The sequence below is a fragment of the Crinia signifera genome, chromosome 5 (genome assembly GCF_055691185.1).
Source record: "Crinia signifera chromosome 5, ASM5569118v1, whole genome shotgun sequence".
In the NCBI taxonomy this organism is placed as follows: domain Eukaryota; kingdom Metazoa; phylum Chordata; class Amphibia; order Anura; family Myobatrachidae; genus Crinia; species Crinia signifera.
Window position 1 is genome coordinate 75,601,978 of NC_139221.1, and position 25,572 is coordinate 75,627,549.

The window sequence follows — 25,572 nt, forward strand, 5'->3', positions numbered from 1 at the left end:
TTTGGCGCCCCCTAAATTGCTATATGTTACCCCCAGGCACTATACACACTGGCAGCGGCATATAAACGTGGGCATTATACACAGGGCAGCGGCATATATGCATGGGCATTATACACAGGGCAGCGGCATATATGCATGGGCATTATACACAGGGCAGCGGCATATATGCGTGGGATGGGCATTATACACAGGGCAGCGGCATATACGCGTGGGCATTATACACAAGGCAGCGGCATTTACGCATGGGCATTATACACAGGGCAGCGGCATATACACGTGGGCATTATACACCAGGGGGATTGAGGGGACTGTCACTGCTGGAGCTAGAGCAGGAGTGCTGCAATGCTGAGAGCCTGCTGACACATGCATTCAGTTCTAGCAGCAGGGAAAGTACACTTTGTACTTCTACGGAGCGGCAGACGGGCAAATGATGAATGGGGCAAAGAGGGTCTTTTCCGGGAGTCCCTGAGGCTCCAGCCACACATCAGGGTAGGGACAGGGAATTCAACGTGGGCTCCTAGCTTTAGCACAGCGAGACGTTGGTGGCAGGGAGTGGAGCGTGGGACACCAGTCAGGGGCCCTTGTAAGGGAGAGTACCTGTATCCTGGACCAAGGTGCAGGCTCCTGCCCGTCTCGACTGGTCCTCCGGCCGTCGGTCAGGCTGGCGCTGGCTTCCTCTCCTGTGCAGGGGCGTTCTAGTGTGGGCGCTGCTATTGCAGCGTTGCCGCACTCAGATGCGCCGCTTCTGCTCTGGGCTGCTTCAAGTGTGGAGGGTCTCTACGCCGGCGTGTCCCTCCTTCCTCTTCGGCTCCTGCCGCCGCTTCCCCGGAGCTCTGCTGCCGTCCTCAGCACGGCGGCGTCTTCCCCCGTCCTGGGCTGCCTACTCACGCCCTCTGTCTTCACCTCCGCGCACTCGCTCCTTCCGCTTCGCTCTCCTCTCCTCTGGCGCCGCCCAGCCCTCCTCTCATTGGCTCCTTCCTCCTGTCCCTCAAACTGAGGGCTCCTTTTCGCGCCCTCTGCTGCCCGTCATTAACCCCTCGAGTGCAGCGTCAGGGTTCTTTCACGCTGCGGGTGCCACACTAGCACCAGGGGGAAGAGGCGGGGGTGACAATTACTGGATGTAGCGGGGCTGCGATTAATCAGTAATATAGGCGGATGGGCGGGAGGCTGGATCAAGCTTAATCAGCCCACCGCCCGCCCGCCTATATTACTGATTAATCAGCCGCCCGCCCGCACAGCTGCTTTAGCGCCTCAGTAATTTTGGGGGGGGGGGCAAGCTGCCCCCTCGCCCCCCCCGTTCCGGCGCCTATGAACGCAGCTCAGGTTTGTCGTTTGAGCTGATTTCAGCTCAGAAGCGGCCCTGAGTGTACGGGGCAGCACGTTCCTGCATCATCTCCAGTGTCCACCGCTCAGCTGCTGTTATTACCAGCAGATGAGCAATGGGGTGGACGGCTTGGCTTTCCATAGCTTCCTGCTTCGCTCAGAGGTAGGGATGGCCATCGTTGCCTTTGCCATCGATGGTTGCCATCGATGGCAAAAGTACAACAGCCCATCGATAGTGTATAACCATTCTATGGATAACCATCAATATTTTTGTATATCGATGGTCATCCATTTTCTCTGAGTGGCCTGTGGGCCAATCAAAATGTGGGGGCGGGGCTTCGCGGGTGTCGGGGGCGGAGCTATGCTCTGTGTCCCGACACTGTAGGGAAAAGGCAAAAACAAAACTATTCGTTTAAGCTTTACATCGATGGTGGGAAACCATCTGGTTCTCCCCCATCGATGGCAAAACTATTCGACATCGGCCATAAACCATCAATGATTTCTAATCATCGACGGTCGATGGCCATCCCTACTCAGAGGGGTGAAAATCACTCAGTGTGTATGCATTGAGCGATTTTCAGCCCTGGATTTTCCTCATCATCGTTGTCCTTACACAATAGTCAAAATCCCCCAGTGTGTATGGACCTTAAGGCCTACATTTACATTGATAGCTATAATTTAAGATAGTTTGGGTTTACTTTTAATGATTTAGCTTTGTGCAACTGCTGTCATTGGTTGGCTCCTGATAATGCAAATACTGTATATTGTCCACTGCTAAAATATTTTAAATGATAGTTTTTATTGAAAGGTGTTTCCTTTCTGCCATACTAGACAATTGTTGTCATGATAGATAGATAGATAGATAGATAGTATTGAACTTAACTGCATGTTATAACACTTGAAGAAGAAAACGCAAAAGAGGCTGTAATTATTTGTACCAAGTAGGGGAAGAAAGCAATGAGGGTAAAATGTAAGCTTTCTTTTGTCATCCTAAATACTTGGGGGGAAAGCATGTTAAATGTAAGTGAAAGGGCATTGTGAGGTGGCCTGCATTCTGGGATAAGGTCTTGCTCTAGAGATTTCCATGGTGATGTTAGCAGGGGAGGAGAACTGCAGCTTTTAGTTTCTGTGGCACAGAGAACAATGCATTCCAACATCTAATCTATTAGTTTCTTTGTGCCATTTGCCATAATCTGCACTGCTTTATATTTGTTTAATCATGAGCTGTAAGGTTCCTACCTCTGTACGAAGTAGTATAGCTTTTTGTTATGATATATGATGCTTATATTTCTTATGTGCATTAGTGTAACCCTCCCTGTGAAACTTCATATTCTACGTTGTGCTTTTTGCATTACTGTTGTATCCTTTTATGGAGAATGAACTGAAAACAAAATGGAATTCAGTGTTTGAGAATATATGCTTGTCCTTGATAGAGTTGGCAGTAAGAAATAAGCTTTGTGAATGTGGGTGGGGTAACGCATAGAAAATCACATGTTCAGCAGCCCTCCACTCCCACTGTTTTGCATACAAATCATGAACATGAGTTTTAAATGCACCCTAGCATAATCTATTTCACATCTTGGGAAAGCCTTGGGGCATTTATCAGAGTTTAGACCTGGTAATCTTATATGTAACAGGTGTATCAAGCTTCGAAAAGTGTAAATGGGGAAATATAAACAGCCAGCCAATCAGCTCCTATCTATAATGCTACTGGCTGGGTTTGAAAAATGGCAGGTAGGAGTTGATTGGCTGGTTGTTTATCCCTCTCCAATTTTTAACTTTTCACATACGTGGACCCGAGACAGTTTAATTACAAATAGGGAGACGCTATATTTAAGAAGCACACAAATGTTAAGCTGGCTACACAAACTATATGATATTATGGACAATTGCTAACTGCGTTGTACAATGACTAACATTGACAATGACTAACATTGCTAAACATCTCATTCACATCATTGCTCCAATATGGGTGCTCTGATTTCCTTCTTTGGTCCAAATACAAACTGGCTGGTTAATTTCATTCGCATATTTATGTGAGTTTATTTCATAGAAAATGTAGTCCTACATCTGTCAGAAAGAACTTAGGTCTACAGTCATTAGGTCGACCCCATTAGGTCGACTGGCTGAAAGGTCGACCTGATTTAAGGTCGACATGGGCCAAGGTCGACATGACTTAAGGTCGAATTTGCATAAAGGTCGACATGAGGAAGGTCGACTGGTCAAAAGGTCGACATGGGTTTTTCACTGTTTTTTTTATCCGAATGTCGACACAGTCGACATGGACACAGTTGGCAATGAGAATCGGACCCTCGCATCACTCGCTTCGCTCGCAATGCTTCGGGCACGGTGGCTCGCTTCGCTCGCCACAGCTTTAATGACCTCCTCCACGCCCTAGTGGATGGTAGGGCATGAAATACCGCCTGTCGGCACATGTCGGCTCAAAAAACAGTGAAAAACCCCATGTCGACCTTATGACCAGTCGACCTTCCTCATGTCGACCTTTATGCAAATTCGACCTTAAGTCATGTCGACCTTAAGTCAGGTCGACCTTCCTGCCAGTCGACCTAGTGGGGTCGACCTAATGACTGTAGACCTAAGTTCATTCTAATAGATGACCGCTTCCCGTTCCAACGGGGCAAGGACTGTGTTATATAAATCAGTTTTCTGGAAAGCTCTGTGTAATATGATGGCCCTATACAATTTATATATATAAGTGTACCCATTTTTTTGGTGTTGACAACATGTACAGTAACTTCAGATCACAGCTTTTGAATGAGAAACACACATTCAGTTCCATAATGGGCATATGCAGTATTCTCTTGGACATGTAAGGGATGGTGGGTGTTCTTGTATTGGTACATACTTTTAAGAGACAACGGGACAGATTTTTTAAGTGACGTTATAAAGTGGGCAGTGATAACATAGTAGCCAATCAGCTCCTAACTCTCATTTTCAAAACCCATACTATAACTTGACAGTTAGGGTCTGATTGGCTGATGCGTTGTCACCTTCCACTTTATCACTTCACCAGACTTAATAAATCCCAAATGCTACAGTTCATTTCTGTTTACATCGCTTGTATTTAAATCACCATATTATAATTTGATAATATGTTAACCTCCATGTGTAGCACAAGCATGTGTAAATTATAGATATGTGCTGTGGCAAACATTGGGGTATGGTGAAATATGTTTGTGCTGTTATACAGATTCTCCCATTTGTCCCTTGACTACGTAAAATATGTATGGGGGACTTATTTTGCCCATGGCTTCCCTATGAACCATGTGTAATAATTTAAAGTGCCTGTGCTACTCTATATTTCTTCCTATATTATTCATGTTAGTGTTCAGTTTGTCACACTATCCAAATCTTCTATTGACGTTACACATTAATGTAAGAACTCATTCTTGTTGAGTATTGTATTTAAGTAGCAGCCTACTACCACTGGTAGTTCATTATTTGCATATATGTGCGTATGTAACCCATATCATTAGTGTACCAGCCGTGTCTTATTACCTTCACAGTATAAAAAATTTGAAACCTCTGATATGTGTATTATCATTTATACATAAAGTTGTTATTTTAAATCGCTTGGGCTTGTAGTGAGCCAGTATTCTTCACTTTAGTTTTTTTTTTTTGTGTGTGTGTGTGTGTGTGTGTGTGTGGGGGGGGGTTGCTTTATCGTTCTGTATCATTTTATGTTTGGGAGATAGATTTGTATGAAATATATTTTCCATGTTATGTCACGTTTAGATAATAGGCCCACACACCAATAATTGTAATTTCTAAAAACACATTTGCGACGACATAACAAGACATTTGTTACCCCATGAAAACTTGGAAAATGAATTAGATATTGTCAATTACCGAATAAATAATAATATTCACAATTTTGCAAGGGCGGTTATTATTTCTATCGGACTATTTGATCGCAGGCAACTGCTTTTTTTCTAACTTGCGATCCATTATTTTGATATATTTGAAGATATTAATGTGCTACATAGGCAAATAAAACTTAGGGGGGAAATCAATTAGCACGGTACTTAATTCAGTATGGGCTAATGAATCCTCCAGGGCTATTCAATTAGCCCGTAAGTGAGCCCAATGGTGGCACTTATCAGGGAGGAGACGTGAAAAATCCCTGATAACGAACTGCTAATAATAACCAAATATGTGAATTATTCAGAATTTTCTGTGTATTAACGCCCATTACCATGTTAATCTATTGGGCCGTTAAAAAGTGGCTCTGGTGAAATTGATTCTGGTATAGAAAAGCCATGTGTGTTAAATCTCAAGGCTACCACCCTTTTTTAACAGCTGTAATTTAGCACGAGTAATTAAATCCCCCCCTTAAACTGTCACCTTCACGTATTATATTAAAAGCCAACTCTACAAATCAGTAATGTTACTCCCCCATTACCTAGTAAGTTGCTCGTGCTACCTGCTTTCTTCTAGATTGTAGTAATTTGCTGGTAGTTTGTAGTAATTTTCTGGTGACAAGCGTCTAAATATATATTTACATTGTGTTTCAGGTTGTAGTGTTAACAGTTCTGTACCTTGCTAAAATTATGCGAGTCAGGATACAGTATGAGATTGCAATTTATAATGTTATGATAATTGGATCCTGTGGGGAAGTTCGTACGTACTGTGTTAGCTTTTAATTTTAGATTTTGTTGTCAGTTTTAGATCTAACATTGTACAGAATTGATTATCCAAGTTGTCGATGGTGTTATGATGGTATGTTATTTTTATGTGATCTCCTGTCTTATGATCTCTCTCTTATGATCTTGTAGCTTTTTTGGTGGAAAATTGGCCTAAAACTATGATGAGTTTCATCTACAAACTAATGTAACCAGTGCTTTTAAACCTTGCTTGAATGTTGTTCCACGCCTGCGTACACACCTGTATTGTATCCGTTTGTAGCCCACGTGTAAAATACATCTGACAATGAAAACCTCAAGCAAATAAATGTGTAATGAAACCTCATAGCATGATTGAACTTACATTCTAGTTGGAAGAGTTCACATTTGAATCATGTGAAGTAAGTGTGGCTCAGCTTGGAGATTGAAGCAGTTGTGTTGGTGCCCTAGTTGACGTAGTAAAGATGGGATCAGGGTAAGCGCTAATAAAGGCCCTTATTCTGAATCGGACGGTACGGCCCGCTTGCGGCCGTACCGCCGATGTTTTTAGTCTGCACATGCGCAGAGGTCAATCTGCGCATGTGCAGCCCCATTCGCCGCAGACGTATTTCGTCCGCCGCAAAGGGGGCGTATAGGGGCGTGAGGGGCTTCATACCCTCATTTCCCTATGTATACGCCCCGCGTTTCATGGGCGTTCCCATGCAAACGCGGGGCGTATGCATGCTAATCAGGGTATGACGCCACTGATGGGGGCGGAAAGCTGACGTCGCCGGATGTCAGCTCTCAGCCCCCATACAAGCTATCACACGGACGATTGTCCGTGTGGTCTCAGCTTGCGGGAGCTGCTGTGGCGTGCGGCCCTGCCTTCGATGGTCGACGACCATCGAATGCAGGGGGCAGCTCCCACCATGGTGGAGGCGTACGCCCCACCATTTTTATGCGGATCGCCAGCCGTCCGTGTACGGACGGCCGTGGCGATCCGTCTCGTGGGCGGGGATTGGTTTGTGCGGCCGGAGCACCGTGTGCGGCTCCGGCCGCACCAACCAGAATAAGGGCCAAAGTGAGAATGTTTCAATATTTGAAGATAGTGGGGCAGATTTATTAAGCTCGAAGTGATACAGTTTTTATCACCGGCCAATTAGCTCCTAAATGTGAAGTTACAGGCTTGGTTTGAAAAATGACAGGTAGGAGCTGATTGGCCGGTGATAAAAGCCAGACACTTTATTACTTCACCAAGCTTAATAAATCTACCCCTATGTGAGACTCTGGTCAGGTAGAATAGAGTGGATAGCAGCACAGGAGAAGTTTTGTTGTTGGGACTGGAAGGTGGTTACCAGAGAGAGGAAGATATAGAATGTGAGAGGGAAGGTATTTTGACATGAGATAACATACAACTTTTACGATCCATTATTTCATCCCTCTGAGTTAGTTACCTACCTATAAGAAAAGTAATGTGGTAATTATGTACAGACTCAGTTGTCTTTATGTGTTTTTGTATGTGCTTGTCTAGTTAATATGTTCCGTTGTAAGCTGGGACTTCTGCAAGCAAGAATGTTGACATTATCATCTTGCCTAGTTCAAGTTCCTGCAATTAAGCAACATTTCGGTAATCCATTCTGTCACCTTGAATGGCAAACAAATGCTTTACAAACCATAATGGTTAGTAGGGCCTACTGTGATTCACATAAATGGTTGAAAAGGCAAAATACAGTAAGCACTTGTTTGCTGGACACTAAAATAAATACAGTCATTATTTCTTTACATTTATGCATCACTGTGGGTAGATATTATGTGGACTGAACCAGTGTTTCTTCCACCAACCACTTTACCAGCAAGGCCTGATTAATGTTGGGTACACAACAGTTAACTATATCAGCGGTGCCGCAGGATATAGCGCTTACACACTGACCGATATCGTTCACGATAACGGTCAGTGCCGTCACTGTCCCCCGCTCCCTACATGCAGTCCAGTTGAGCTGCATGTACAGACAACACAAGGAGCTGCTAAAGACCCAAGGATGTGCCTATGCACAAAATATCCTTATCAATATCATCCATATCATTAACGTTATATTGCCCAGTGTGTACCCAGCTTAAGGGCTACATGGGGTTAGGGCTGAAAATTATTAAGGGCCTAAAGTGAGAAGGGGAGCAGCTGTAACCGGTGCTGCGTTGGTGTGACCAGAGACATGTGCACCCCCACTTCATTCAGCCCCAATGTCTCCCTAAATACATGAAAATAGAAACATTTCCGTTTTGTTATAAAACTATAAATACAATTTTGAAATCTTATGATCTATGGCCAACTGTGTGGCCGTCTGGGAAGTTGGTCATAATATTGGCCTGTTTTTATGTTACGTTATGTTTATGTTTTATGTTTTTATGTGCAGGTCTGGAGTTGTAGGAATTAGTAAATAGTTATAAAACTCTCTTCTTAAGAATTGATATATGAAACATTAAGACAACAAAGGATATGCCTGCATGGCTCGCAAGTGACAAGTATCATTTACTTACACTTTAGCAGGCCAGCAAAGTCAAAATGAGACAAGGCAGACATAATTCTGTTCATTGTAAACTTTATTTAAATTTCTGGTTCCTCATAGTACTTATGAAGACATTCTGCATATTTAAGCCATTACATAAAATGGTTAATGATTCTAGTATATGTGGAGCCTGCTCTGATATCAGTAGTGAGAGATTTTTGGAGAAAGTGGAGGAGATTCTTGCATTTATCAAGTGACGTACCAGACAGTGTGATAAAGAGGCTCCACGAAAGAGCTGACCACCAAGAGCTTTCTAAAGAGCATTATCATCACCTAATGTATGTCTTGCTGAAAACGGTTGGGCTTACGTAAATCTGATTAGGTGATATAACCGTTCTTTTAAGTATAACGCACCCCATTGCCTGTGTGACAGACGGATTTTGGATTAGTATCATATTTTATTATTACACCTTAATCTCTAGCAGTAAAACCAAAATAAATATATTTATATATACATGTATATATTTATAAAATCTTAGGGTTTTTTTATGCATCTTGTTGATGAAACTGTCAGAAAGATGACTACTTCATAAATCATCTCAGCAGAATTACATATGATGTTGAGAGATCTTTCAGTAGCAGCAGCAGTAGGGAAATGTAGACCAGAATATGTATGAAAAAAAAAATCTTAAAAGTTAACCGTTAGAGATTGGTACTACGATAACAGGGCTATCAATAACTTAGGCCCTTATTCTGATTGACGCGGACTTTACCGCATTCTTACGGATCGCGTCTTTTCGGCGTCTGCGCATGCGTGGAGAACGCAACGCGCATGTGCCACGCCTAGACTCCGTACCAGTTCGGCCAAATCCCGTCCAAAACTGTTCCCCGCAATCAGTCGGGAAATCTGGGCGTATTATGGGCGTCATGCGGAATGGCACATGGGCGTAGTTTCAAAGTGGGCAAAACGGGGCGGAAACATGGGCGGACACGGGGGAGTACACTTATGTTGGGGGGCGTACATTCGGATACCACTCCGAATGCACGCGATGAAAAAGGGCAGAAATGTGCGGTGTCCACAAGTGTACTATTGCTTTGCGGACACCACTCGTTCATGCGGTAGGCGAACGTACGCCTAATGACTACAAGCTTTAACACCTGAACCCAATAGAATCTACTCCTTTACTCATTACTCACTAATAGGACGCTTGTCAGTGCTTTAATTGAAACCATTGCTGCTTCAAGGAACCCTTACTAAACACCCACATATCCTGTACTTGTCAGACACTTTAAAACTGCTAACAATGGACATGACAGAATATTAATACTAGCAATACACATGTGTATTCGACATGTACTCATGAAACCACACATTTTTGGGTAAAGTAAAAAAAATTATTTCGATACATGTCACAGTCAATGCCACTGTGATGCAATGACCAAAAAATACAAAATCAAAAAAATACTTCATAGTGGGTTGTTTGGCGTAAATACTCCGCTTACGGGCGGTAGCACCGCTTGGCTCCCGTTCGGATGCGGTATTCCCGTGCATACTCTGTAATACTCTGTAATACCGTGCAGAATCGGAGTGTTTCTCCCGCACACGCATGGTTTGTATGTCGTCCGTAAACACGCCCTGTTCTTAAAGAGTGAGTCCGTCCGAATGCGGAGGACACGTGGGCGTTTCTACGGACGATGGCCGCATGCGGCAAAACACCGTGGCGTGCGGACCGCTCCGTAAGAATGCGGGAATATCCGCACCAACCAGAATAAGGGCCTTAGTGTTGCTAAATAGCGCAATAGGATTTGACATTGGTTAAAGTGACCTTCTACCTATGTATTGGGCTAATGCAAAGCATTCTTAAAGGGACATTCAATTCCAGCAGAAATTTCCAATCCTCGGAAATATCTGCCATTTTCACGCAGAGTCGATGAAATCTGCATTCCATCCATTCATTTTTTTTTCAATTTTTTCAGATTTTCATAAACCAATCCAGGTCTATTTCCACGGAATCGGACACTAACTCACAAATTTAGCGTCTATTTCAGCAAATACAGATTCGAATTTTGAAAGAGGCAAATCTGTAGTGGCGGGAATAAGTGTGGCCCAATATTTCCAAGTACTAAAATATCGTCCGGCATTGAATACCTCCCTTAATGAACATACTGAAATATAATACTATGCATACCTACCCACTGTCACAATTTTGGTGGGTCAGGCCCATTTTTCAGACAATGGGCCAGATTCTCTAAGCTTCGAAAATGATAAAATGGAGAGTGATAAACAGCCAGCCAATCATCTCCTACCTGCCATGTCACAGACTGTGTTTGAAAAATGTCAGACAGGAGCTGATTGGCTGTCTGGTTATCACTCTCCATTTTATCACTTTTGAAGCTTAGAGAATCTGGCCCAATGTCCTGCTGTCACACCCTTAGACCCGTCCTGTAGTTGGGGGGAAATTAGAAGGCACATGCAATGAATACGGGCTGTACACAAGTCTAAGCAGCTCCCAGAGCAGAATGCAGTCAATTTACCAACTGACATTTTACCAACGATTATTAATAATTAATACCGACACTATCAATATACTGACATTCATTATACCGACATGTTGAATTGGCCGACATGGTCAAAATGCCGACATTTAACATGTTATATTCTGAAAATGTTTGTGGTAACTTTGCTGATATCTGTGGGGCTTGCTGGCAGTACTGCTTTATATAGAGATTGATAGGTCATGGACAGTTACGTTTATTTAGATGACCAGTTGCAGCTGAACTGCTTTGTTTTCCCCAGGTGATTGGTAGCTGTAGTCACATGTACCACTGCAACCAATTACTGCAATTGCTTTTTCTTCCCTGCAGTTCATAGATTACTGCTTTTTGCTGTGATTTTGCTTTGCTGTTCCTGTGATGACAGCAGTCGCACATTTGCACAATCTATCACTAGTGGTTGATCAGTTTTGGTACCCTTGGTTTGTTTATACATCTCACATTTGCTTATCGGTGCTGTGTGCTACATCTAGACATCACTTTGTGTCATTTTTCGAAGCAAGGGAGCTTTATAAATGTTAGTTACCTTAATAAAAGGGCACTGAAACATCTGTTTTGCTACTGAAAAAGCATGCATTTTACTTAATTACTTTTATCCTGACATTTGTATCTGAAAAATGGTTCCTCTCTAGCATGCTGCATGATTCAAGGATCTAGCAATCCCTGAACACGATTGCACTGCAGCCTTCTAAAGGTGTGTACACATTAGCCGTTTATCGTTAACGATATGCCGATAACGATACCATTAACTACATTTTCATGCTACTATACTGTACTGTGTACTGTACGCACTATATTGGTAATGATGCACAGTACCGTAAGTAATCGAACCCCTCTATCATCTGTACATGCATTAAAATCCTGGATGTGGCCACTGAACGATATTGTTTATTGTGTATGCACTATATCGTTGGTCAAGGAGTTCCAAGCAGTTGGCACTGTCGTCTAATGTATACCCAGCTTAACACGAAATAGCATCATGGCAAGTGTTTTTCTGTCATTGCCTAGAATTTCCTTATTATTGTTGGGTATATATTATGCCGGTGCTTTTTATGCCTGGTCTTGTTCAGTTTCCCCTGTCAGCTGTCAAACTGCAAACATAGGTTCCCAATTTATATATCATTTAGCACTAAACTCCGAAAACAAAGTAACGACTTTACAAATCCACATAACTTGATTACTGTGTTGCTGTGAAAACATCTCAAGGGACTTGTTTCTCATATCATACATATCAAGTCTATTCTACTGTATATTGGAGAATACAAGATTAAAATAAAAAAAAAACTATTCCTTAAGATCTGTCCGTAATTTGTCCTGTTTGCTTTTACAACATGTAAACTGGTTCTGATAGTTACAAGTCTGCTTTAGCCTGTGAGTGTACATTGCTGCTTACCAGGCCATCCATCACTAGAGCCGCAGAGTGACCCAACGTGGTGAAACTGTGCAGACATTGAAAATGAAGCCAGAGCAGCTCACTCTCCATTATATATAAAGGGCTCTTGTGCTGGGTAATAGTTCTGGTAGACTCGGGTCCAAAATGCTTTAATAGAGTCCTGTGAAAAGCACTGAGAACCCTTCTATAAGGCCTGTTGTAGTGCTGCAGATGTAGACGACTCAATTCTAGTAGGAATGAGAGTACGGATATTAGTGCGTCGGCTTGCTATTACAGGAGGACACCACTGTTTTATAATATATAGGTGTGCAGGGGAAGAGTGGGAGAGAGATAAAGTAGAGAACATAAAGTACTGATTAATCATATTTAAACACAGCCTGTAAAATGGCCAATATAAGCTGATTGGTTGGTACTTTTTCTCTCTCTCTCTCCACTATCTCTGCCCAAGCTTTGATAAATCCCCCACTTATATTACCCGTGACATATTACATTTAAATTTGCAGTGATACTAATAAATATGCCGTTGCTATAAGTTACCTCTCCACAGAGGTCCAATGATATAACCTACTCATCTGCATCCTGTCAGCAACGGGTTGCTGTGACATACACATGCCTGAAGCCTAGTCTGTACATACTGTAGTATATCTTCACCTGTCGGGGTCTAGGGGCAATACCTGGAAGGCTTCTTTGAACAGGGAAAGGCTTCTGTTGAGAGTCCCCATTGCAGGTAATGGGAATTGTATCGCTCTTGTCATCTATAGAAGAATTAAGCGGTACACAGGCAAATAGCTGACCTATGTGCACAGCTGTTTGTTAAATACTGAAAGGAGGCCATAACCCATTTGTTAAATGGGACCCTCTGTGAGAGGTGAGGGGGATGGTATGTATTCCCATGGGTGACAATGCAAAGTTATTTAAGCAGATCTTCCAACACAACCCATTTCCACTGCTCTCCCAGTTTTCCTGTTTTTTACTGACCACATGCAGTAATCCATATGAATTGGATAATTGATCTTAAAAACTAAATACACCCCTCCAGTTTCTTTTTGTAGGTTATTGCAATCGGAAAGTTTGAAGATGAAAGTTCTGTTTAAAGGCGTAGAACACTCGCTGTATAAATCAGTAGTAGAGATGGAAGGACAGTTACTTTAAAGCACTGGATATATTATTGAAGAACATTTAAATACCTGAAAGTACATAAGGAAGTCTTCAGACACTCTTTATTCTTTGTAATATGTTTTTTCTTTGCTTCACTTAAATCAGCCATTCTGCGGTACATCTTTCAGCTAGTCTTGGGATTTTCTCCACTTACTTCTGCAGCACTGCTTCTATTCATACTGAAAGATCCTTTCTTTATTGTAGACTATAGCTCCATACATAACCTCTCACTAATGTGGACTTGTTATTATACAGTAGATAGATTTTTACAATATGCTTTCTGCAGGGGGGGTTTAATATAGAAGGGGATCTGTGTGCATTCTGCCCCCTCCTATATTGTAGTCCAGTAGATTCTAGCCCTTTGCCAGAGTATACTGTGTATGCACAGATCTCCGGGAACATGGTACAGCAGTATTGTACAGTGCATGCGAATATCTCCGGGAAAATATCCACTGCACCATCTATGAGCGGCAACACGAGTCCACAGAGATGAGTATTTTATATGGGTCAGAATGTGCGATATGTGGCACCATGCACCCTGCTCCCATTATAGATATGCCATTGGCTTTATATACTCCTCTGCGAGATGGCTCATAAAGTCTTTAAATGGGAAATTGTATTTGAAGAAATATATATATATTTATATGTATACCCGTATTCTTACTGCCACTAAGAATGCTAATATCCTTCCTCCTTTCCTACCTCCTTTGACTTGTTTGAAGACATCAGATGAAACACCAGCAGCCGTGGGCATTGTTAAAAAAAATGAGTGCTAGGAGGCGTTCCAGAGTCCTCTGCGATGCCATCAGGCACTTTGCTACTATAGTGAATACTGTTTTTCATCTCCAGAGCTCAGTATGTTATATGCCAGAAACCATTTTCTATTTAGAGAACAGGATATATTGATCCATGTGCGACCGTATCCACTGTACAGTGGTCTCCAAAGAGCTCTGAATTGTATAGCAGCTTTAAATTATATAGAAACACTTGCATTTCTATTCGGGTAGGTGCTAAGAACCGGCACAATTTACTCTTACAGCATTATAAGCCATGCTTTTTGGGGGGGACATTTCGGGCAGTGTAATTAAAAACAGTTATTCCACTTCTTAAAAAGTCATCCTAAAATATGAATTTTCCATGTATTGAAGTGTATTGTCTCCAGCCAGTCTTTTGTAACATCCTTTTGTTGCTGCTGTCTCAGTAACACAAATTTCATACTAGTCACTGTTGGAGCAGGCTGAAGTGGTGACACTGTAATACCCGTTTCACACCAGACAAATAACCCGGGTCTGACCCGGGTCACTGTGCGGTGTGAAAAAGCCTTTTGAAAAGCAACCTGGCAGTACGATCCAGGTTAAAAGAAGGGTTTTACATTGGTCGGACCAAGGTTGCTGGGCAGTGTGAATGGGTAACCTGAGTCCCGTTAACACTAAATGTTGGAGGCTGCATCATCCCCAAGTACATGCCTCCACCCCCAAACAATGTGCCACCACTCTGCCCTGCCCCCTTTCTGATGTTATCCACCCAGTCCCCCCCCGACAACAATCATTCTCTGCCTTTTCTCCATTTGACTTATTTTTTCGCACCAGGTAGAGATTGCTTTGTAATCTAATTCAGCGCCTTCCATTTTCCTTTTTACCTCTGTATTTTTGCAGTTATGTTTTCTAGCTAGCATATTTTGTTGTTTCTTACTTCAGATATTCATATGGGGTATTATGTAATTTATGTTGTATGTCATTTAGATGTATTTTATTTGATTAATTTGATTACTGAGGCAATACGTATGAGATTGTGTTATATATTGTGATCTTGTACATGTTTAACAAGTTAGATTTTATTGTGGAGCATTCAATGAGTTCCGTCTCCCCAAGAGGCGGTATAAGACCTTACTGGTTTGGGGCCCCCCTCCCTCAAAGAATCCATAGGACTATATTTCTGCTGCTGATTGCAGGTGGCATTACTCCTTGGCGTCTGTACAGTCTACCAATAAATGTTCAGCTACGTGAACATCAGCATTGGGTACAAATCAGGCTCTAGGCCTTTTGGAAGTAGGCTTAATACATGTGTCGCATTTAAAGTAAACTCAATGCATACAGTGAAATAAACCATTTGATGCATCCAAACATTTTTTTATATCCTGTCAAAGGGTCTTTGGTATTTAACGTGGTCAATGTGATGTCATCATGTCACACGGTAGTCACGCAATGGGAACATTTTGGACGGGCAGGATATCTATATGGAGCACCTTAAGACCTGCTGGGGCCCTTGGCAGGTGCCTAGATTGCTTTATAGTAAATCTGCCTCTTGTCTTCCCGTGTGGTCCTTGGGGTAAAAATGTTTTGTACCCCTGTTCTAACTAATGTCATGATAGCTGTGACTAGTCAGTGGGACAGTTTCATTATAGAGAGAGATTATTAATTGCATAATAAAACAAGGGCCGTACCCTGATATTTTTTCCGGATCATTTCTCAGAAGACTTTTACAGCATCACCAGATCCATGTTTGAAAGGCTGTTCTGGGCATACAGGGGATCTGCAATTTGAATTGTATATTATGCAGAACCTTATAGGGGGTCTTTCCAATCACTTTGGTTTGCTGTATATAAATAGCTATGCCTTTCATCACCAGTACTGCATTATGATTGCGATGTGTTGGCTTCATTGACTAAAATGGTTGACTGACTATTCACTCATTCAGGTATTTTGTTCCCAGGCAATTCAATTCAGGAAATACTACTTTAATCTCTCTGAAATCTCATTACATAGATCAATCTCAGGTGATTAATAGCATAAAGGAGCATATAGTAGTATAGCGATTTCAGCTGGATAATTCAGTACTAGATGTCGTTCGTGTAGCCCTCACTTTTTAACTTATGAATAAAAAAAAGAATACATTTGTGTTACACGCATAGTGAAGTGACTGGTTATTATGTCAGACATACAATGTCCAATAATGTTACTGGAGAATTTTATTAAGCAAAATGATTGAAGATTGTTCAGTAGCTACAAAATATGTTGAATTTTGGTACAGCTACCTTTGTGCATGTTCCTAGTTTTTGTACATAGTCCTTTTCTATTCTTTGGACAGGACCAACTTATTCGTTAATTTTGTTATTATTATTATTATTATTATTATTATTATTATAGTGCAGGGTCCCCCTGAAAACAGGGGCTGGTATGCACTACATACTCTGTATCCATCATAGACACACAAATTGGAGGAAACATCCTATCATATCAATGACAGGTGGTATATGTTCAGTCAAGTTTGGGCTCCTTGGCTCTACAGAGAGAGCAGATCTGTATCCTCTACCCCTGATCTCATCCTTGTAACCTGTATGACACATAAAAGGAGCTCTGTCATACCTCTTAATGGTCAATGGTCAAAAGACCAACCCCGGCAAACCTCCACCTCCCACAGCCGGACCCTAACTCCCCACAGCCTAACCTTAAATCCCCCCTGCTCCCCAACCTTACTGTAAGTTCTCCCACTAGTGCCTTAATGTAACCCCCCCCCCCCCCCCTTTTCCGGCCACCTACTACCACTCCCCGCATATTCATCAATCGGGATGCTGATCACCGATTACCTGACAACTTGGGAAGCTGACCAAAATCCCTCTTGACTGCCTCTATATCCAATAGTTCAAAACTTAGATGCTTTTTGCTGTTTTATCCATCTGGATATTTGATATACCCATTTCTTTACCATTGTACTCCATTACCCCCATTTTCTGCCATTTCTTCTGATACACTGAGCCAGGAGGTGGGTAGCACCTTCAGTGGTGCTGGGTGTATCATTAAAGTGGACAACCAAATAAAAAAAAAACCCCTGCCATTTATGTAAAAGCTTGTTGCGCATTAAGGTTTTTTTATTGACCCTTGTAGTAAAATAGAACCAAATCAAATATTTTTATCTGCAAATAATCAAAAGAGCATATTTAAAAAATAAAACAAGCAAAACCCCTTTCGCTTCAAAAAGAATAGATGCAATTTGTTTGGTTAATCTGTCCTTGGCCGTCCTGGTTTCTGTCAATTTCCTTTTAGCTTAGACTATATGAGTAAATATGAAATCCTTTACCCTTTATTTGTGTTTATTAAATTTGTTATGCCGTTTTGCAACCTTCAAATAAAGTCAGCCTTATAGTACTTGTTTACCTTCATTTCCTCTTCTTCTGTAAGAGTCTCAGCCAGGAAATGGGAAATTCTTTCAAGAGTTTGTCTCATCTTTTGAAAGTTTGTCTCTTCAGAGTCTTAATGAGGGATTGTTTGAGGACATTGTGCTGTCTTTTGTTTTTTAGAAACTTGAAGTAAATCCAGTGAAAGGAATTGAGTGAGATTTTTATTTGTGCCCACGAGTCTTTGTTTTTGTGACCATTGTGTGAACTGACAATGGTAGCTGCCAATTGCAATTTTTGCTTGTGAAAAAACCCCACAAGAATGGCTTGTCATTAGTATATATATATATGAGACCAGCATTTTGACTCTGGTGTGGTTAATGCACAGAATTCCAGTGACAATGCAGCAAAATAATTACCGGTATGAAGCTAGCATGTTTAAAAACAGACATTGGGACTGAAAAAGATAACTGCAATGCATTTAATACATTGTGCAAATGTTTTTTTTTTTCTTGTGTTCCTTGAAGGAATTATGTTTTTGACTGCACTAATGTGAATAAGACAATCTCAGATAGAGCAGAATGATATCAGGTAATGCTAGTTATACCCCTTTCACACCAGCCTAATTTCCCGGGTTGGCTGGGGTGTAAGGTACCCGGGCCAAAATTTCAACCCTGCTATGGAGCAGGATTGTTCCCGGGTTCAACCCGGGAACCTGGCCAGTGTGAAAGTGATAGGGGGTACTTACCCAGGTTGCCGGTTCTCGTGTGCTGTCAGGCCGGGGATCCACACAGGCGGCGGGTGCAAATGACAGGAAAGGTGGTGGATGAAGATGACGCAGCTCTCCGGTGCCCTCACTGCTGCCAGAGAGCTGTGTCATCTGCACCCGCCATCTAACCTGTCATCTGCGCCTGCTGCCTGTGTGGATACCCGGCCTGCACAGAGGACCAGCAACAGGGGTGAGTATTTGCCGCCATCCCGCCGCCCTCAAGCCGCCTGCCCGCCGACAGCACTCCTCCTCCCCGCCTCCTGCGATAAGACAGCTGCCACCCACCAGAGTAAAATCCCGCCCTGTGAAAGGCAGCAAAAGGCCTGTGGACATATCGCAGGTTGACGATTACCTGCAAAGCCATGCTAAACTCTGCATTGAAGGATTTTTTTCAGTTTGTGCAGTTTGTGCAGTTTGTGCGTAACACAGGACCTACTCGGCTGGTGCTATAGAAACAGGCTGATCATGGCCAGAACTGACGTCACATACCCTCCCAAATATGTTTGGGCACGCCTGCATTTTACTTGACACTCGCTGATAACAACATCCTGTTACCACCCCCAAACACAGGCTTCCTGTCAATCAACTTGAGTATGGCTAGCGATTAAAAATTAAAAAATTGCTGGATGGCCTTATGCATGCGTACTGTGAGCATGCATGGTAGTTTGATTATCGCCCGGCCTGCGATTTCACAGCCCAGCAATCAGGTCTGACTAACCCCCTTTATGCAAATAAAGTGGTCCTTCAAAAGATAAAGTGGACTGAGATAAAGTATCAACCAATCAGCTTCTAAAGCGACTGGGGTGACTTCTCCAAGAAGTCCGCACAAAGCTCTAGTTGGCATCCCTCGCCGCCCCACACTATCCGGGCTGCCCCTCCTCACCTAATGTCCGTGCAGCCTCCTTCTATGCTGCCCAGACCAGTGACCTCCAACTCCCTAGAACCGGAATATCCCCTTCCCGGTGCAGGGAGGGAATAGCTCGGCGGTCCCTGCAGCCATCTGCCGGGTACAGGACAAGGGGGAGAGCCGCAGGGACCCACTCACCCCCCACCTGCTGCTTCACAAAGAGCATCTCTTATCACTAGAGCTGCCCTTTGCGATACTAATTGCATACGTTAGTACATATGCTATTAGTATCAATGTGAATTGTGGTGGGATGTACCACAAATGCTTGGTACATGCCACCCACTGTAAGCTGTATAACTGTGGTTGCTGTAGTAATGCCATCACACTTAGCAAGCTGTAAATCATTGTAAAGCAACTTGAAGGGAAAAAAACATCTTCTTGAAACTTCTTGCAGTTCACTATGGTGGTTACACCAAAAACCTAATTTCTTCATGGGTTTGCAACTGTAATCATTGTTACACTATATTCATACACTGTACTTGTTACAATTCTATTTATATGTATTGATGCATGTACTCTAATTAATACCCCTTTCACACTGTAGCTCTTAACCGGTATATTGCTGTTTTTTTAGCCTTTTAAAACGGTTAGAGCTGCAGTGTGAAAGCGCCAGTCTGCATTTACCGGTTACAAATAACCGGTACTTGCAAACGGGTAAAAAGCAGAGTCCTACACAGTTCAGAGATGTTTTTTATGCAGTGTGAACGGCTCTGAACCAGTATATAGGACTCAGGCAGCAGTGAGCAATGAGCTGGTTATAAGCACAGTGAATATTAAATGAGCGGGACCCGCTCATTACATATGTGCATATGTAATGAGCGGGTCCCACTCATTAAATATGCACTGCACTGCCTAGCTACTGTCTGCCCTGTTCTCCTCCCTGCTTTCACCTGCAATGTGAAAGGGGTTAAGTGGTTAAGACCCGGTTTAAATACCATTCAAAATACCGGGTCTTAAACTTTTAGGCAATGTGAAAGCAGTATTAATGACTTGTTTATGATGCACCAACATTTTATATAGTGGTTTACTTAAGTGAAGAAGCCGTTAGGCCAAAACAAGCATATTGTAGAAAGATAACAGGTGCTGAGTACTCTGCAATCACAGATGTAACGTCAAACCCCATACACACTAAAATACTTTTTAAAAGATATTGCTCAGAAGGGCCCTTCTGACCGATACCATTAAAAAAACAGGCAGTGTGTGTGATTAATGTTGTTATTGATGCACGTTTGCGGTCATCGTTAACGCCCGAGCCCCCCCCCACACGTCGGCTGAACATGCATGTCAATTTCGGCTGTATAGCCAACAACCTGCATGTTTAGCGGGTCCTGATGACATCACTGAAAGATATCATTTACCAATATCGTTCAGTGTGTACGATCAATTTGTTCACTCATGGCCGATATCGTACCTGGGTGCGGGTAATGGCTTTATTCACTTTAAATTACTTTTCAGAAGCATTTACTTTTTGGATAATATATGTGCCGAAATATAGGCCTGGCTTGCACCAAATACTTAAAGATTTTCCTTTTACTGTACATGGAACTTGCTTCCACATTAATTCAATATCTGCACTCCCCCAGACAGCTTCTGTATAGATTTGGAAATAAATCTATCTTTTGTCTTATTGGTACAATTTTCTCTCTGTAGTAGGGCCTCAAATTCCTCACAGGTGAAATTTAATCGTTACGAACCCAGTTCTTTGATGCATTCCCAGTGGGAGAGCTGACCACTATAGCTTCTCAAATCTACTTTGGCAGTGTGGCGGCAAGCCAGTCTACATTGAGCTCAGCTTGCTTCTGCTAACTAATTCTTCATACTTTACTTTAACCTGTTAGACAAGAACACAGACACAGTTGGTTTTTTTTAGGCATTTTTAATAAACAAAGATTTTCTTGTTGTGAAACCAACAATATCTAGAAACACGAACCAACGTGTGTCCTTTTGAATGGCGGAAAAACATCATACTAGAATTAAATCTCATTTTTGTGCTTTGTTAAAGCGCACGCATGATCAGATTCATGGGTTTATGGTCAGGCAGCGAGAAACTACATTAAAAATACTTATTACACAGCTCTGGACTCAGAGCAACTATAGTGAAGTGATTTGTGTTGTGGATATAAAAGAATAGTCCGCTCGCGGCAGCTGATAGTGCTGTATTATGTTGCACAGTACAGTGAAATGGAATACACAGGCTCTTAGAACCTTTAGTAAGGGAACTCGTTTTGGTAATGGCTAAGAGTGACCCCAAGGCATGAATTTAGAGAATACTTCTTCTAGTTCTTGGAATGGTTCAAAATTCTAATGAATAATTGAGGGACATACAAAATATATACAGTTGCATTATTGTGTTGCAGATTCAGTAATGAATGCTGTTATTTTGCTTTATTCAATGATACTTATAGTTGATGCACTGTATTAACTGCCTATGATTAAACTCACACATGGAAAATGTTAAGGCTGTGAATGTGTTACAGTAGGACAGAATCCGTCCATTTGTATAACTTAGGGGAAAATATACTATTTTAATTGCTTTGCAATGTATGTAGTTTAACTATGCAGCATTATGGCCCTTATTCATTCTTAAAATGGGCAAAACCATGTGCACTGCAGGTGGGGCAGATGTAACATGTGCAGAGAGAGTTACATTTGGGTGAGGCCTGTTTGAGCGGCTTTCAGCTCAAAGCCGCCCAGTGTGTATGCCCCAGCGATGATCGGTGAGCGCTGCTGCGCGCTCCCGCAACATCGCCTGGAAAGCCACTCATCTGCTGGTAATACCAGCAGATGAGCGGCTTTGAGGACGGCTTTGCATAGCTCTGCACTATGCAAAGCCGTCCTCCTCCCTCCTTCGGCACCGGGCAGGGGGAAAGCTGCTCAGTGTGTATGCACTGAGCGGCTTTCCCCGCAGCAGTGATTGTCATCATCGCTGTCCATACACACTGGGCATAGTCACCCAGTGTGTATGGACCTTAACTCTCTCTGCACATGTTACATCTGCCCCACCTGCAGTGCACATGGTTTTGCCCATTTTGAAAACAAATTTGTACTGCAGTCAGATCTGAATAAGGGCCTATATTTTAACAGCCTAAAATAGCATTTGTGATATCAGTGATAATTGCTACAATCCTATTAGCTATGGCTAAAGTCATATTAGATTGTGGTTTATTTTATTAATACAGTACCTACCATAGTAATAAGTATCCTATATGCAACTTTCTTAGCTGCAGTAACATCAAAGCAAAAAAATATGTTTTATATATAAGAGTTATTTTCACTTTATAGGGTCCCGGTTTGCCAAGGCAAACAGGTCATCCAGCATACCACACCCCTGGAAACCCGGACCTTATTTACATATGCCCCAATATGTTTTATGTGCATAGAAGAGAATTTCTCAGTGTATGTACTTGATTGATTGACTTGAAGTTGTGATGTCATTCCGCTTCTGCTACAGAGATAAAGTACAGTGCGTCCGGAAAGTATTCACAGCGCTTTACTTTTTCCACATTTTGGTATGTTACAGCCTTAAAATAAAATAAATTCATTCTTTCCCCACAACAATTTTTTGCATATTTTTCTAAAAATAAAAACCTAAAAAAAAAATCACATGTACATAAGTATTTACAGCTTTTGCCCTGAAGCTCAAAATGTATCTGATCATCCTTGAGATGTGAGATGCAGTGGTCTGCCCAGTCTGGGGTGTTTATTTCTGGGGCAGGAAAAACCTGCCCCGGTAGGTGTGTCCTGCCCCAGAAAAACCCATCACTCAAGGGTTAAGCCACCTTTTTAATTCATTCAAATGTTTTTGATTTCTTATTATACGTTAAGCCTTATTTATGTATTAAATAACTCATGCATAAAAGCAATATGAAGATGTTTTTATTATTACATTGATTTATTACCACCTATTGACATTTTTCCCTTTTAAATTTATGAACTTTTCAAAATGCTTCCAAAGTATTGCCTGAGTACTGATTACTGCCACTTCTAGGCTGGTGGTAATTTACACTCTGTCAGAATACTGCAGGCCTTTGCATCTCAGTGTCATTTTCTCCTTGTTCTTTGTGATTGTGCAGATAAAGAAGGCTTTCTAGCATTGTCCGCATTGAGGCCATCTTGTCTCTTTAATCAACGTGCACTTTGAAAGAGGGACATTTTTTGGTGCATGATGTTACACAGGAAACGCTAACACAGTACAATCATTGTAAAGGATCATTAGTGATCTTTATTTCAAGTTAGAGCAGTCAAAAATGATAATTGGAACAACCTATTGCATCGGGACGATGAGGTACTGAATATATGAAATACTGAGCGTATACAGGAAGCTCATAGGAAGTTTTTCTTTAGGGTGTTTGGGCAATATCCAGCTCTTTGTTTGTCATGCTGAAATAACTGACAGTGTGCAGTGATTATAGTCATTGTCAAAACAGTCTTATCCTTGTGAGCTTCCTGTCTGGTGTGCAGTCACTGGATAGTCTCAGCTCTATCACCTGCATTCCTCCAGTGAGAAAGAGCAGACAGGACTATGGAGAATGCAATGCTGTCACTACTCAGTCTATTCTCTCTGGTAAATTCATGGAATTCTTGAAATAATCACCCTTAGCATCAATAAGCAAGGGCAAAATGCTTTTTGTTATGTACATAAAATCATCTCTTATATATTATCACTTTCCTGTTATATTGTCATCTACTGTAATATATGTTTTCTTCACAACGCCTGTAGCAATGCTTCTATAGATGTATCTTGTGACATATATGACTGTATGTGTGCTTTATTGTTTATCCAGTGGCAATGTAACCATTAAAAGCATTTCTTTACATAGCAGTTTTCGAAACCCTATTTCAAGGCCAACCTTCTTTTCATTTGTTTTTCTTTATAACGGTATGAATGACGATGGATGGGATTTCAGATTGTTGACAATACAAAGGCACCTAAATCACCCATTTTCACAGTGTTAGAGAAACATCGTATTAGCTGCCTTGGAAAGAGTTAATTTGCTATTTCACCTTGAAAATTTAATTGAAATGAGATAAAGTGTTGACCATGTGATGTTTTTGTTGGAACTTCCTACAACATTATGTTTGCTTAATCTAGCTTTGCTGCCGCGATGCACTTGACAATGATCAAGTTTCCTTTTGTTCTCTTGTTGATTACTTTTTTTTAAAAACCTTTTTAAGTTTAATGTTTGTCCAGATTCATTGGCTGGTATTCGACATAGAGTAGCCTTGTCTGAAAATAACTTAGCGATGGTGAAACGGTTTCTGCCAGCTGTATCTCCTCTGGAAGTATATTTTTGTCCTCCCCTATGATTCCACTTAAGGCTCAACGACTGCTAAGTTCAATTGTTAAAAGAAGCAAGATTGTTTAGCGTTTAGATCTTACCAGACAAGTGGGACTTGTTTTTTCCATTCCAGTTATCAAAAAGTTTAACCCATTGCCCCCACATTTCTAATTGTAAACCTTTTAGAACCAAAACAAGCTGTTTGTACAGAGATGGAGCGAGAGACATTTTATGTCGAGTGAAACGTCCGTTGTTAATGGTGCTTGTATGTATAACAGACATATTCTGTTACATTTCAGGGACCAGCTGAAGCACTCGGGGGATCCAGATTATGCAAGACAGGATTTCTTGAGGATGTTTATCACGCTAGTGTGTACAGGAGCGTACGCGAAGGGCAGCCTCTCTTAAATGGTAAGGTCGCAGAATTTTATATAATATAGGCCTTTTTTGTGTCATTTGGATAGTGATTTTTACATGTTTTATTTATCTTGACCAGCAAATAGTTTCATCCCTTCTAATGTGTACTGTGTAGATGTTTATTGTAGATAAAAGTGATGGAGCTAGTTCCAATACAAAGTGATATAGGCCTGAATTCAGCCTCGGTAACACTGTAGGCAGTTTGGATGTTGCCTTGCTTAGCCAGTTATAGTACCGTAGTAGACTGATTCTTCTCGCACTTCCATAGGCTTCGAGCAAAATCAGCCTTCCGTGATTTAACAAGCAAAACCGCTGGAGGCTGATTGAATTGGCCTCATAGAACGAAAAGGTAGACATACATTTTACACATTTGTTATTAATGACATGTTTTGGAAATTCTTTCATTTGTAAAGCACTGATACACTATGTTATGTCAGCAATCAAGGGTGAAAAATTAATAATCTGTAAAATATAGGAATGTTTTCTCAAGCTGTGTTCCAAACAGAATGGAACTTGAGAAAACCTCCAGATGA

The 25,572-nt window shown here is 41.8% G+C and overlaps 1 protein-coding gene across 1 annotated transcript in view; it reads left to right on the forward strand.

Moving 5' to 3' along the window:
- Positions 1–25,572, forward strand: part of CDH2 (cadherin 2) — a 259,251-nt gene that overhangs the window by 5,371 nt on the left and 228,308 nt on the right. The window contains exon 2 of the mRNA XM_083187475.1: positions 24,922–25,033. Within this exon, the coding sequence (XP_083043601.1) occupies positions 24,922–25,033 (112 nt within the window). The remainder of the gene's footprint in view (positions 1–24,921; positions 25,034–25,572) is intronic.